Source organism: Encephalitozoon hellem, chromosome VII (genome assembly GCF_000277815.2).
Source record: "Encephalitozoon hellem ATCC 50504 chromosome VII, complete sequence".
In the NCBI taxonomy this organism is placed as follows: Eukaryota; Fungi; Microsporidia; family Unikaryonidae; genus Encephalitozoon; species Encephalitozoon hellem.
The window spans coordinates 163,402-176,134 of NC_018474.1; the positions used below are offsets into that span (position 1 = coordinate 163,402).

The following is a 12,733-nucleotide window of genomic DNA, read 5'->3' on the forward strand; positions in this document are numbered from 1 at the left end:
GACTCTGAATAACACATATAAGGTGTTGGGCCCTGTCGCGGCGAATGAGAGATGCTATAGCTGTCTTCAAAAGGAAAAGAAAGATATACTCGATGGGACCTTTTGATCCGCTGATTTTAGATGCAGTGGCCGGGCTAGAGGAGATGGCAAGAAGTGCATACGAAGACGAGCTCCTTTACATTGAAGTGAATGGGTGGATGATCAGCACGCTTTCTGGAGTTGACGGAGTCCTTGTTATCCTAGTAAGCAGAAGAATAGACATGGAGAAACTGAAGTATGTATATGAGTCCTACCGCATATGTGTGGCCTACGAAAACATGAGTCTGATGGACTTTCTTATAGGGATGTACGATACAAAGGCCAACAATGAAAAATAGTCATGTGTGGAACATTTCAAATGGCTTTGGAAAGGTTAATAAAAAATTTTAGGGGATGAGCCCAAGGAAATGGTAAGTTGGTTTTTCTGATTAATTTGTAGAGCAAAGGTACAGCTAGCTTCGGAAAGAGAAACAAGAGAAACACGGAGATGTGCAGAAGATGCGGGAGGCAGAGCTACCATAAGCAGAAGAATTCATGTTCGTCCTGTGGATATCCGAATCCAAAAATGAGAAATCCGGCATCCATTAAAGCAAGGCGCAGACGTACTATTGGAACTGGAAGAATGAGATACATGAAGAGAGAGCTGAGAGCAGCAAGAAATGGGCACCAGGGAAACCCAATACTGAGGGCACTCTGGACTAATAATTAAAGTGGGTTCTTCTCTGTTTTGATCTTTAGTGCTTTATTTAAAATGTTAGGCGCTCTGGCCCTAGGATGAATTTGTTATTGATTGGATATGTAGTCGGGAAAATGATTGCATATGAGTCTGAAAGGGTCTTAGAAAAGCCCAGCGGCTTGGACGTAGCGAGGACGGTTTCCGATGGAAGGCTAGATCTTCACCTTTACTTTAGGGAAGTTGAGGATGCCATGGAAGACCCGCCGTTTTCACTGCTTATACAGAAACTCAAGAGAATCTCTGCTTTTGTTATGGAAAAGGGAGACAAGGTCTATCGGATTGTTCCTTTTGAATCGATTGAGATAAGTTTCGAAAACGGAAAGAAGAGTTATGGAAAGTTCAATGATATGGTGAATATGGGGAATGAGGTGGTTGTGACATATGCTTGCAGTGGACACGATACGGAAGAAGGAATATACACGACAATAACAATTATTTTCACGCCTTCTGATGAGGAAGAAAGAATAGAAAAGATTTATAGTGGATGGTCTGATTCTTGTCTTTTAAAGGTCTCGACTCCAAAGCTGAAGGTCAAGCACAAGAAAAAGATTTTGTCCATGTATCTTGAAGACCTTGGAAACAAGGAGCTAGATGATAAGGACATGGGGCATTGGGTGGATGGAGCTAGTTCCAGTGGAGAGAGGGTTGATGGAGACAGGATTCTCAAAGAAGAGATGGGCATATTTGAGGAGGTTGAAGACAAAGATGAGGGAGACTTGAAAGAAAACCTAGTCAAAAGCAGGTCGCCCTAAGGATGCTTATGCAAAATTAAATATTTGACACGCTTCTTTGTTGTGGCTCTCTATATAAGAGTGGTAAGGGTCCTTAGTATAATGGTAGAACACTTGGCTTCGGACCAAATAGTCCGGGTTCGAATCCCGGAGGACTCGTGTTTTTATCATACCTTCTTTACAAGCAAAGAACGCTGCCGTAAAAATAGTAGCTTTATTTCCTCTTGATCTTGCTTTTCTCTCTTATGTGAGAGGTTATCTTTTCCCCGATGCTCATGTTTTCTCTTGCCTTCAATGCTTCTATATCTCTTTTGTATCCCTGCTCCATCTCAAGGACTTTTTTGCTTGACTCCGGACTGATAGAATCGAAAAGGGCTAAGAAATCACGGGCAAACTCTGCATTGCTAAGAAGAGGCAGGCCTGCCTTCAGAAAAACCAAGCTCTCGAAATCTAGCGGCTCCTCAATATCTTTGGGGGCATAGCTTATAAAGAAGGTTGACACTTGGTACTTCTTGATGAACTCAATATGCTTTTCTCCAAGAGATCCATATGCTTTGTATCCAGGTATATTTGCAAGCAAACATTTCTTAGTATACTTCAGCCCATAATGTTTCAGCGGCAGGTTCTTTTTGAATACATACATGCACGGTGTCCTAATATTCAACTTCCCTGTCAGAATGAAGTTCTCCTTCGGCACAGGTCCAAGGAGATAGCTTGGGCAGAAGTCTCTTCTAAGAGTAATTATTCCACATAAATATTTTAGGCTTTGACTCCCGGAGAGTTTCAGTACATATTGATGGATAGACAAGTATTCCTCGCTGCTCTCTTCAAAGTAACTCCTAAATGGTTCCAGAAGCAAGGCCTTCTGCTTCAATTGCTCTCTCTTTCTCTGAGAAAGTAAAAAGCCAAGCACAAGAACTAAAATCACAATAACCATGTCATACAACATCAGGGCAGCGTTGGAATAACATGAAATGTGCACAGGGATCATGCCTGTTAAATGAACACATCTGAATGCCACCCTGAACCCTGTTAGCTCAGTTGGGAGAGTGCTGGACTTTTAATCCAAGGGCCGCGGGTTCGAGTCCCGCACAGGGTGTACCTTTTTCACAACAAACAGAATGGCTTGGATGTAAAATGCTTTTTTAATGTTTTCATCGCAGCAAATACTTACAGTACTCCACTAGCTCAACCATTTCCTCGCATTTTGTTCCAAAGTCACTCTCCAGTTCACTCAACTTTTTGCTTAAGCTGGAGACCTTCTTCCTTTCCTCCTCATACATCCCCTTTATCTCTTCAACTTTCCCAGCCAAAAACTCTATTCTTTCGTTGCTCACTCTCTGAAGTGCCTCTATCTTGTCTTCACTTGCAAACAGATCTCTTTTTAATGCCTGGATATAGCTCTTGAGCCTGTACTCATTAGACCTCAGCCTCTCTATCTCTTCATTCATGACAATGCTTTCTAGAAGAGCTTTTTCCTTTTCATTTCTTTCAAGCACATACGTAAGGGTCGCATCGTAGTTCTTCAGCATTCGGCTGTACTCCTCCTCCTTCCTCTTAAGATCCTCTATCATTGTTTTGCTGGAGGCTAGTTCAGAGCATGACCTCTCATGATCCGATCTCTTCATCACAACGACCTCCTCGTCTAAATGGCCAGACGCACTCTTGTAGTCTTGCATCTCTTCGCTCATGTTTATTGAACTTAGGGGAACCGCAGATTCTTCAACTGGAGCACGGGTGCCAGAAGATATGCTCATTATCATCGAGCTTAGGTTTGCAATGGAGTCAGAGAGATACTTCACAAACCTCTTCGATTCCATAATGGGTCTCTCCTGCAGGCCTTTAAATCTTCGGCAAAAAAAGAAAAGTTACGGCACCCGGGATTCCCGAGTGGTCTCCCTCCTCAGTACTATCCGAGCTCGCACAGGCTTAACTTCGGAGATCTGACGAGTTCCGGTGCTTTTCCGTGGATATGGCCGTAACTGTCACTCACCAGAATCACACATAAATACCATCTCAGAGACTCAAGAACAATAAACACCCTGTTTTCTCCATCGTCATAAAATCTATTCTATCTTTAATAGATTTAATATAATCAACCAAGTCTAGCCGAGGAGCTTATGTCCTCTCCAGTGAATCTCCCCCTGCTCTACCTCCCCTCTTCCCCTCATCAAACACCCTGCTAATTAAAGGCTGAGCTACAAACACTGCAGCCGCAATCAAAAATATAGAGATAAGAACTAGTCCAACCTCAAACCCACTTGTCCTCACAAACTTGTATTCTTTCAGCCATTGGGATGTCCATTCAGGAAATGCATACACTGCCACCAAAAGAGAAGCGCTTACAAGAAAAGCAAAGGAGATGAAGGCCTTGAACAATACATTGCTTCCCAAGCTTTGTCTGTGTGGAAACCATTCGCTCAGATACACGCCATTGAAAATATAAATAAACGTCATGGCAAAGAACACAAGCTCAGCCCCAATCGACTGGTCACACATAACAGAGCTTGCATCGCCGTAGCAAGACAGAGCCAGGAGAATCAGGCCCTCAAAGGCTATAGTTGTCCAAAAAGGTATAAAATCTCTTTTTGGCAAGAGAAACGCGTCTGGACGGCTGGGAAATAACTTATCGGATGCATCGAAGCATGTCAGCATATATGTGACAGGAACTGACACAAACAGGTCCGTGTGCATCGTTTGTATATCGCTCAAAAAGTTCTTCCTTAAAGAGAGAAAGAGAAGCCCTAAGTACGAAATCACACAGGAAGAGACAACATACTTGAATGTGCCAACAGACGTTACAAATGCCGACCTCCCCTCCTTGATCAGATCCAGGGCCGAGCCTATGTCGGCGGATGTAAAGTTGGCTGCAAGACTAGCTTCGTTCTGCGCTAAGGCTAGGCCAACATCTGCACTGCTGAGTGCCCCGCTGTCATTTGCACCGTCTCCGCAAAACATTGTGACCTTCCCAATCGCCCTCAGATTCTCTATAAGAGCCTTCTTCTGCCCAGGGTTGAACCTGGCAAATATAGCTCCTTTCTCAAGGATAAATTGGAAGTAATGTGTGTTTCTGAAGAAGTCAAACTCCCTTCCTTCGCATGCAACAACAAACTCATTGTTTGAAACCCTATCATTCCCCCTATACAGGCTCAGTTTCACCTTGTCAAAGGTAAACTCCTCTTCATCTCCAACGCAGAGCCAGTCAACATCAAAGATGGACTTTGCATTCTCCTCGAGGACAGGGAATATCACAGGAACAAACTCCTCCACGATCCTGCACTCCCTCCCCACAGATATCGCAGTTAGTATGTTGTCTCCAGTACACATAATACTTCTTATATTTGCCTCGTTGAGCTCCTCAATGGTTCTTTTCGAGTTTGCCTTGAGCTTATTCGAAAACACTATAAGAGCAAGAAACTCCATCCCACACTCGTCCGCAGCCCTGTCAATGCTTTTGCCTATCTCCTTGTATGCCAGAGATATTACTCTATATCCTGCCAAAGAGTATTCCTTAGCCTTTTCTTCATATTCCTTTGGGCACTCCTTCAAAATCTGCTGGATGGACTCGGGAGATCCCTTTGTAAACACATACTTCTTACTTCCAACATCCACCACAACACTCATCCTTCTTATATTCGAGTCGAACTCATAGGTCTTCATAATCACTGCATTGATCCCACCGTCCCACTCTTCCTTGCATCCATCGCCCAGATTATGATTGCTGATCCCATCGATATCAAGGACCACCGGCGAAGTATCCTTACATTCTTCATAGACACCTCCATCCCCAACAGCAAACTTGTTTCCATAGATCTTGTCTTTCTGGTAGTATACCATTTCTTCGCTGTCGTTGTATTCCTTTAAAATGGGCCCGTATATCTTATTCTGTCCCCCAATAACTACCATTCTTGTGCTTTCGTTCTGAACAAGCTTCGAAGAGGAGAAGATAAACATCTTCAAATCAAGGGTGTCTCCAGAGTACCTTCCATCCAGCTCATACACCAAATGGCATGTGCTCAGCCCAATCCTAACAAGCATGCTAACCTTGTCAATGTCATCAGCCGGCTCGCTGAGATCATCAATGAAAAGGAGATCAAGCCCATCACATGTTAGTGTTCCAGTCTTGTCAAACACAGCCGTGTCTATCCTTCCGGCTAGATGTATCTTGTTTAGGTTGTTACAGTAGATGTTCTTCTTGATCAGCTTTCTGTAGCACAGTTGGGCCCCGAGTCTTAGATATGTTGGAAGCGCAGGGTTGGCTAGTGTAAAAAACAAGTCAAGATTGTACACAAGATTCATCCTTGAATCAAGCTCCATAGCCCTGAAAACATATCCCATCACAACTGAAATAATCACTCCAATGCCTACAATGCCAAATATAATTGTCTCGGCTTCCTTTATGAATCTGTTGTAAACAGGCTTTGAGTTGATCATGTTCTTTAGAATCTGCCCGCGCGCAGTTTGAAATCCAGTTCTAAGAACCATCCCAATAGCAAAATTCTCGGGAACATGCATAGAGTCAACCACCCCAGCGGCCCTCTGCTTATTTTTGCTAGTGAGACTTCTAACCCTGCAGAGATTTTCGTTTCTTGGATTGGTAAATATCGGTACAGTATTGATGCTCTTTAGAACATCTGTTCCAGAGTAAACAGTGCAGGGCTGCTCAGCATTCTTGTATATGGGGACCGCCTCCCCAGTAAGCAGACATTCATTTGTTATGGCATCACCCCTGATAACAAGAGCATCGCATGGAAACTCCTTACACGGCTCAATGTAAATTATGTTTCCAGGATATATGTCCCGGCTGTCCACACACACAAACTTTCCTCCCCGAAGTATCCTGACAGTCCTCTTCTTCACAAGCTTCCTCATATTAATCGAATGCAAAATCTCCTCCCAGTTTGTAAACACAAATGAATACATCATGAGTATTCCCATCACAAATGCGTATTTCGTGTACTCAATAAACCTCCACACAAATAGGCATATCACATTCGATAGAAATGTGATACTGAACATGTTTTTAAGAATTATCCCGGAAATGCTTGGAATCGGGAGGTTTGTGATGTTTTTTCCATAGAATATGTTTCTTTGTATAGCCTCTGCTCTCTCAGTCTCCGGAGACTTCGAAACCTCCATACTGTAAAGCTCCTCAAAATCCCTGGAAAGCAACTTCTGTTCTGGCGGGACAACAAACTTTCTGGAGACAACATCATATATAAGCCTAGAAAATTGGGAATCTATTACTCGAGCTTTTCCTCCCTGGGTGTACCTTCTGAGCGAAGGAATTTCGGCAGTGTCATAAAAAAGAACATTGATAAACTCCCTCTTTCCATTCTGCGATGTTATTATAGCACAATCCGCCTCAGAAAGGCTACAAGGCGAACTAAGCAGAAAATGTTTGACGCTGGGTAGATATCTACATATCATATAGACTCCCCCCAGGCTCAATACGCAAAGAGCATTATAGAAACGTGTCGATATTCTTCTCTTCCTCCCCTCAATGCTTATGAACGGCCTTTCCTGCTTAATTGCCACAAACATTTTCAGGGGCTCTTGCACCCGATCGATTTTTTAGAACGATCATTTCTCTGAATAATTAAGGAGATTTTCCTAAAGCTTCCTATTCTCAGGAGTGCTTCCAATGCGATGCTTGATCCGGATGCACAGGCTCCATTGCAAAAACCATGGGCACACAGACCTCTTTCCCAGATCTTCAAATTTCTTGCCGGTGTAAATTAATAACATCCCATGACTTTTTTGTATGAATAAAAGTATCAACTGTTAATTGGGCAATGAATAAATAAAATACAATTAAGAAATCCAAAGTAGGATGGCTGATATAGATAGAGCGATTAACATTTTTGGTTTCTCCAATACAATGCACAACATACTTAACCAAAGAGACAAGCTCTTTGGATCCAGCAAGACGTTTCTATTTACGCTTTTCTCCTGTGCTTCAGTTATGATATTTCAAGGAGAAAATTATAAGAACTTGTGCTTATCGGTGATAGTCGGGCTATGCATGATGGCTGTTGATCAAAAGGTGCATGCAAGACTCTTGGGGACTGCTGCAGAGCAGAAGGGAATGCACTCGGCAATAGTGAGCTTCCTGAACAAGATTCTTGTAAGTGAAATACTGTTTTGCAGTGTATGCTTTCTGATTGCAGTTACAATCAATATGTGTATGATTCCTATTACTTGGATTTTTGCAGCTTCTGTAGGCGTGTCTTTCTTCAAAAAAACCTTTACTGAGGACTTAACAATGGTGAGCATGAGCAATCTTCTTACTCATCTGGGATTCTTGGCAATGTTTGTTGTTTCTCTTGGGAATCCCCGGAAGTTCCGGATAGTCATATACTCTGTTTTCTTCAGCTTCTCTGGAACAGTTATTTTGTGGATTACCTTGGAGGCGATTCTGAATGAAAACCTTGGATTTGGACGCGTGTGCAGCATATTTTTCAAGGGAGAGATTGTAGACTTACTAGGGATTCCGGTTCTGTATCCCTTTCTTCTTTTGATGATTGTCGGGGTTTTCACTCAGGTAAGGATCAATACTTTATTATTTGCCTATGATAGAAGACGCTTTACGTCGATTGTTATTAAGAAAAGTGAAAATAAAGTGATAGAAGTGTGAGTATTATTGTGTTGATGCATGTTATATTCTATGAAGGGCGGTGCATCGAGCGTTCTCTGAACGATGGAAAGAACACCATTGTAAGCAATAAGAGGGGAGTTAGCTCAGCGGTAGAGCGCTTGCTTAGCATGTAAGAGGTCATGGGTTCAAATCCCATATTCTCCATTTTGATATTTTTAACTATGTATGCAGATTAATGTATATCACTGTAAGCAAAATCGATCTGAAACTATCAAAATCCTCTTGAAACACAGATGCATTTAGAAGATTACATAGTAAACAAAAACACCGACAATGAGGGTGAATCTGCTAGCAATGCTCATTGCTGCTGTAAGCAACAGAAAAGTTTTTTATATTAATTTAAAGGATGTCAAGTCGGGTGAGGATTTGCTGAGCCAGCTGTTTGAAAAAGCACACCATCCTCCAGAAGATACAGCAAATGAAGTGTCTGAAGGATCTGGCACAGTATCCTCTATGCATATGTCGAATTTGGCCCAAAAATCAGAAGAAAAGGCGCCTTCGCCAGCCGCATCTACAGAACAGAAGGCAGGAGGCCAGAAACAGTCCGGAAACAACGATGCAGCGAAGAAGAAGCAAGAAGGGGATAAAGAAGCCAAAAAATCCCAGGACAAGGCTAAAAAGGAAGAAAGTAAGCAAAAGAAAGAGGAGCAGAAGCAGCAAAAAGAGGAAAAGCAGAAGCAGAAGAAAGAAGAACAAAAGCAGAAGAAGGAGGAGCAAAAACAGAAGAAAGAGGAGCAGAAGCAGCAAAAAGAGGAAAAGCAGAAGCAGAAGAAAGACAGTCAAAAACAAGAGGAGCAGAAGCAGCAAAAAGAGGAAAAACAGAAGCAGAAGAAAGAAGAACAGAAGAAGCAAAAGGAAGAGAAACAAAAAGAAAAGGAGTCGCAATCTCAAAAGAAAGATGCAAATCAAGAGAAACAAAGGGAAAAAGATAAAAAAAAAGCTGAAAAGGAGGATTCTAAGAAGAAGGCAGATACAAAGACAGAAGCCAAGAAGGTGGATAAGGAAAAACAAGAGCCCAGTACCATCAGAGATAAAAAAGACAAAGACAAAACATCAACACAAGAAAAAACCAGTAGCAGTGATGAGGCCAAACCCAGCACAAAAAAGCTGCAAGAAGAGAAGTCTGCTAGTGCCGAGTCTGGGCCATCCTCCAAAGCCATAGAGTCCAAAAGCAAAGATGGGATTTCCAGTACCCAGGCCTCTTCAAATGCAAGTATTTCTGGAAGTACTTCAATGGCTTCATCTTTAAACAAATCCTCGTCCATGGTACCAGTTTCCACTAGTGCTAGTAGCATGATGTCTACAAGACTGTCTTCAAGTGCTATTGCATCAAGCAGCATAGGATATTCGTCATCAGTACCTCTGTCATCCATCATGTCCTCATCTATATTTGGGCACTCGTCATCAGCATCCTTTGCTCCGTCCTCTGTACTGTCATCTGCCATCACATCATCAATAGTATCACAGATATCATCCAGCATATCCTACTCCTCAGTTGCCGATGTTCTCAAGAAGGCATCTGAGGTGAATAAGATCAAGAGCCTGAGCTCAGTGGAGGTCAACGATGTCTTAGGGAAATGCCAGGAGTGTGAGAGGGTAGATCAGGTGCTTGTTTACAAGGATGGAGACCAGTACACCGACTATTCCGGGAATATTAAATTCCAACAAAAAGATGGTAAGTTGGTTGACAGCTCGGGTCTATTTGTTGGGAAAGATTGTGGATGCTCAAAGGAGGAAATACCTCAAATCGGAAAAATAACTGGGACGGGACTATATCAAGACCAAAGCGTTAACAGCATAAGTTGCCAGAAGCAGGCCAATGCTATTGACAAATTATATTCGTCTGCAAGCAACATGGCACAAAATTCAGGAAGCATACCAGGAAAGACACTTTCGGCAGCTTCATCTCAGAATTCAAGCGCTGGAGTGGTATCGAGCAAATCTTCCGGAACAAATTCACAAATTGGAGGCAGCCAGGGGCCTCAGAGCATGCAGTCAGGGGCTTCAGCAGGAAGTAAACAAGGATCTCAAAGCGTACAATCGGGCTCCTCGGCAGGAAGCAAGCAGGGGCCTCAGAGCGTACAATCGGGTTCTTCACAGAGCAGCCAAAGTGGTTCCGCCCCTCAAGGCTCACCGTCTAGTCCTTCTCAGCAAGGTGGGCAAGCACCCCAGGGATCATCTTCTCCTCAAAGTAACGCTCAGGAAAGCCCTGGGATTTCCACAACTCAGCCTATAAAGATCGAGCCTGGAAGCCCTGACTACATACCTCCCAAGATATCTATAAAAGCAGTTAAAGTTAAATATGGAAACTCATGCGGAGACAGCTCAGGAATTGCGATCAGCTCAGCATTCATACAAGCACCTCCAGAAAAGGTCACTGTAACAGAGCCAGCAAAGACTGTTACAAAGACAGAAAAGCTTCCACCAGTTACCGTCATAAAAGAGCTAACTGTTGTAGAGCCTCCTTGCACAATCGAGAAGGAGATATTCATCACACAAGAGCCTGAAAGTATAGTCGAGGAAAAGACTGTTACAAAGCCAACCACGGTTGTAGAATATAAGACTGTGAATATTACGGCCACCAAAACTGTGGTACAAACAATAGCACCCCCTAATAATTCTGAGGATGGGAAAGTTCCTGTTGCAACATGCACCCTGACTGATGACTTTAACGAAAAAAAGCCCAGAGAAGATGTTACAACGATTAATACAACCATAGTGGTGGAAGATCCAGAAGATATAGAATGTGAACAAGAATGTGAATGCCAAGAGGATAACTGCGAGAATCCTTGCGATAAGATAAAATGTGTCTCCAAGGACGAGTTTTGACTGAATAAATTAGGATATCTACTTTAAAGCTTTTATAGACTCCAAGCTGGCCATGGCCCGATGATTGCAATCTTCAAACTTAGTTTTTGATATAAAACAATCTGAAACTTACCGGATATAAAGAAAGGCGATATTAAAACAAAACGATGATATTAGCCTTGCTTTTGCTTGGAAGTATTGTAAGGGCCGATATATTCGACAATGCCAGCCTAGAAAAAGTTCTAAGTGAAGGCCTGAAGAGCGACAGCAGTGGTAATTCGGGAGCCAATAGCACCTCTTTATCCCAAGCACCTAAGGAGGAAAAGTTGTCTTCAACCCTTACCGGGGCTTCACCCTCCTCCTCGTATAGTATACCGTCTGTAAGCCAAGCTTCAATATCGACAGTAACCTCTGGAAAAAAGAATGAAGAGGAAACGCCGATTATAATAATAACTCAGGAAAACTCAAAAAGCAAAGGAGGAAAAGAACAAGAGGAAAGGATAGCCAGCATTGTGAAAAATGCGATTTCTGGTACTAAGTCTGGTACTAAACCGAATACAGGATCCGCCATCAAAAAGGAGGCAGAAGGAGGTGAGGAGTCTGGTAGTAGTGAGATTAAAGAGGCATCAGATGGAGGAGACAAGAAAGGTAGTCCAAACTCCATTGGAAGCACTCTTTCTCCTGTTGTGGCAAATGCCGTTGGAGGTAGTAGCAATTTAGAAGATTCCTATTGGACAACTGTTATTGTCGATAACAAACTGAGAAAGGTCAAGGTCAATGTCAAGGTCATGACTGTTGTGGAAAGCATCGATGATGCAGTAAAGTGCACCTCCAAAGATGGTGATACAAAAGAAAAGGAAAAGAAGTTCAATTTCTGGAATAAGGCTGAGGAAAAGTCTAAGGGTGGAGACATTCCTACCACTGTTTCTGTTCCTTATAGCAAAGAAAAGGATTCAAAGAAAACAACGTCTCAGAGCTCTAAGACTTCCACAAAGAGCAGCAGTAGTGATGGGAAGGCAAAGAAGACTGCTGAGGCCTCAAAGTCCGTCGAGCCTGAGGTTGCTTCATCCTCTGTTTTGTCTGGAAAAAGCAGCGAATCCAAGAAAGAGTCTGAAAGCACAAGTGCATCTGTGAAGTCTAGCATTGCCAGTGCATCAGAAAGCACTGGAACTTCGAAGAAAGGCACCAAAGATGAGTCTATCAGCTCAAAGCACAATAAGTCTGCTGGATCTACAAAACCGTTCTCCGAATCATCTACAAAGCATAAAGCTACAGAAAGTAAGAGCATTACTGAAACTGCCACAAAAGAAAAGAATAAGAAAAAAGAATCTGTGTCAGCAACGCTTTCAAGCCGTGCTTCACAAGGGCTTTCTTCGGTGTCCAGCGTGGCATCTTCAAAGAATAAGAAGAAAGCTTCGTCTTCCAAGGAAAGTGCAAGCGCGTCATCCAAGATGCCAACTTCTAGTATATCTCATAGCTCAAAGAAATCAGGAACATCAAAAGATGCTAAGGACACAAATGCCTCAAAGTCGGAAAAGGAAAGCAAGTCAGGATCGGAGAAGAAGGAAGTCAATCCCGAGATGAATGAGCTTTTCTATGTTCTTAAAAACATGCCTGGAAAAGTTAGCATCAGCAATCCCGAGGGAAAGATGTTCGTGGAAGGGAACTTTGTTGCGCTAAAAGAAGAGAAGTTGAAAAACAAGAAATTTAAGTTCTCAGGCTACATCCAAGCAGAACATAGTTAACGAATTAAACATTCAA

At 42.7% G+C, this 12,733-nt stretch overlaps 9 protein-coding genes and 4 non-coding genes across 13 annotated transcripts; 9 read left to right on the top strand and 4 right to left on the bottom strand.

Moving 5' to 3' along the window:
- Positions 1–44: 44 nt before the first annotated feature.
- On the top strand, positions 45–377 carry EHEL_071410 (uncharacterized protein; the record flags this gene model as incomplete). Its single annotated transcript, XM_003887599.1, has 1 exon — positions 45–377. The coding sequence occupies one exon, from the start codon at positions 45–47 to the stop codon at positions 375–377; it is 333 nt and encodes a 110-aa protein (XP_003887648.1).
- A 69-nt stretch (positions 378–446) lies between these two features.
- On the top strand, positions 447–748 carry EHEL_071420 (60S ribosomal protein L37; the record flags this gene model as incomplete). Its single annotated transcript, XM_003887600.1, has 2 exons — positions 447–449; positions 479–748. The coding sequence occupies 2 exons, from the start codon at positions 447–449 to the stop codon at positions 746–748; spliced, it is 273 nt and encodes a 90-aa protein (XP_003887649.1).
- Positions 749–813: 65 nt separating this feature from the next.
- On the top strand, positions 814–1,527 carry EHEL_071430 (uncharacterized protein; the record flags this gene model as incomplete). Its single annotated transcript, XM_003887601.1, has 1 exon — positions 814–1,527. The coding sequence occupies one exon, from the start codon at positions 814–816 to the stop codon at positions 1,525–1,527; it is 714 nt and encodes a 237-aa protein (XP_003887650.1).
- A 67-nt stretch (positions 1,528–1,594) lies between these two features.
- On the top strand, positions 1,595–1,665 carry EHEL_071440. Its single transcript has one exon. It is a non-coding gene; the product is annotated as a tRNA-Arg (tRNA).
- Positions 1,666–1,720: 55 nt separating this feature from the next.
- EHEL_071450 (uncharacterized protein) lies at positions 1,721–2,455 on the bottom strand (the record flags this gene model as incomplete). The annotated part of the gene is made up of 1 exon (XM_003887602.1): positions 1,721–2,455. One exon carries the CDS (start codon positions 2,453–2,455, stop codon positions 1,721–1,723), a length of 735 nt encoding a protein of 244 aa, XP_003887651.1.
- A 77-nt stretch (positions 2,456–2,532) lies between these two features.
- Positions 2,533–2,605, top strand: EHEL_071460. Its single transcript has one exon. It is a non-coding gene; the product is annotated as a tRNA-Lys (tRNA).
- Positions 2,606–2,660: 55 nt separating this feature from the next.
- On the bottom strand, positions 2,661–3,326 carry EHEL_071470 (uncharacterized protein; the record flags this gene model as incomplete). Its single annotated transcript, XM_003887603.1, has 1 exon — positions 2,661–3,326. One exon carries the CDS (start codon positions 3,324–3,326, stop codon positions 2,661–2,663), a length of 666 nt encoding a protein of 221 aa, XP_003887652.1.
- A 45-nt stretch (positions 3,327–3,371) lies between these two features.
- EHEL_071480 lies at positions 3,372–3,489 on the bottom strand. The gene has a single exon (XR_009467986.1). It is a non-coding gene; the product is annotated as a 5S ribosomal RNA (ribosomal RNA).
- A 135-nt stretch (positions 3,490–3,624) lies between these two features.
- On the bottom strand, positions 3,625–7,050 carry EHEL_071490 (type V P-ATPase; the record flags this gene model as incomplete). The annotated part of the gene is made up of 1 exon (XM_003887604.1): positions 3,625–7,050. One exon carries the CDS (start codon positions 7,048–7,050, stop codon positions 3,625–3,627), a length of 3,426 nt encoding a protein of 1,141 aa, XP_003887653.1.
- Positions 7,051–7,339: 289 nt separating this feature from the next.
- On the top strand, positions 7,340–8,143 carry EHEL_071500 (uncharacterized protein; the record flags this gene model as incomplete). The annotated part of the gene is made up of 1 exon (XM_003887605.1): positions 7,340–8,143. The coding sequence occupies one exon, from the start codon at positions 7,340–7,342 to the stop codon at positions 8,141–8,143; it is 804 nt and encodes a 267-aa protein (XP_003887654.1).
- Positions 8,144–8,236: 93 nt separating this feature from the next.
- EHEL_071510 lies at positions 8,237–8,308 on the top strand. The gene has a single exon. It is a non-coding gene; the product is annotated as a tRNA-Ala (tRNA).
- Positions 8,309–8,437: 129 nt separating this feature from the next.
- EHEL_071520 (uncharacterized protein) lies at positions 8,438–10,993 on the top strand (the record flags this gene model as incomplete). Its single annotated transcript, XM_003887606.1, has 1 exon — positions 8,438–10,993. One exon carries the CDS (start codon positions 8,438–8,440, stop codon positions 10,991–10,993), a length of 2,556 nt encoding a protein of 851 aa, XP_003887655.1.
- Positions 10,994–11,139: 146 nt separating this feature from the next.
- EHEL_071530 (uncharacterized protein) lies at positions 11,140–12,717 on the top strand (the record flags this gene model as incomplete). Its single annotated transcript, XM_003887607.1, has 1 exon — positions 11,140–12,717. One exon carries the CDS (start codon positions 11,140–11,142, stop codon positions 12,715–12,717), a length of 1,578 nt encoding a protein of 525 aa, XP_003887656.1.
- Positions 12,718–12,733: the final 16 nt, after the last annotated feature.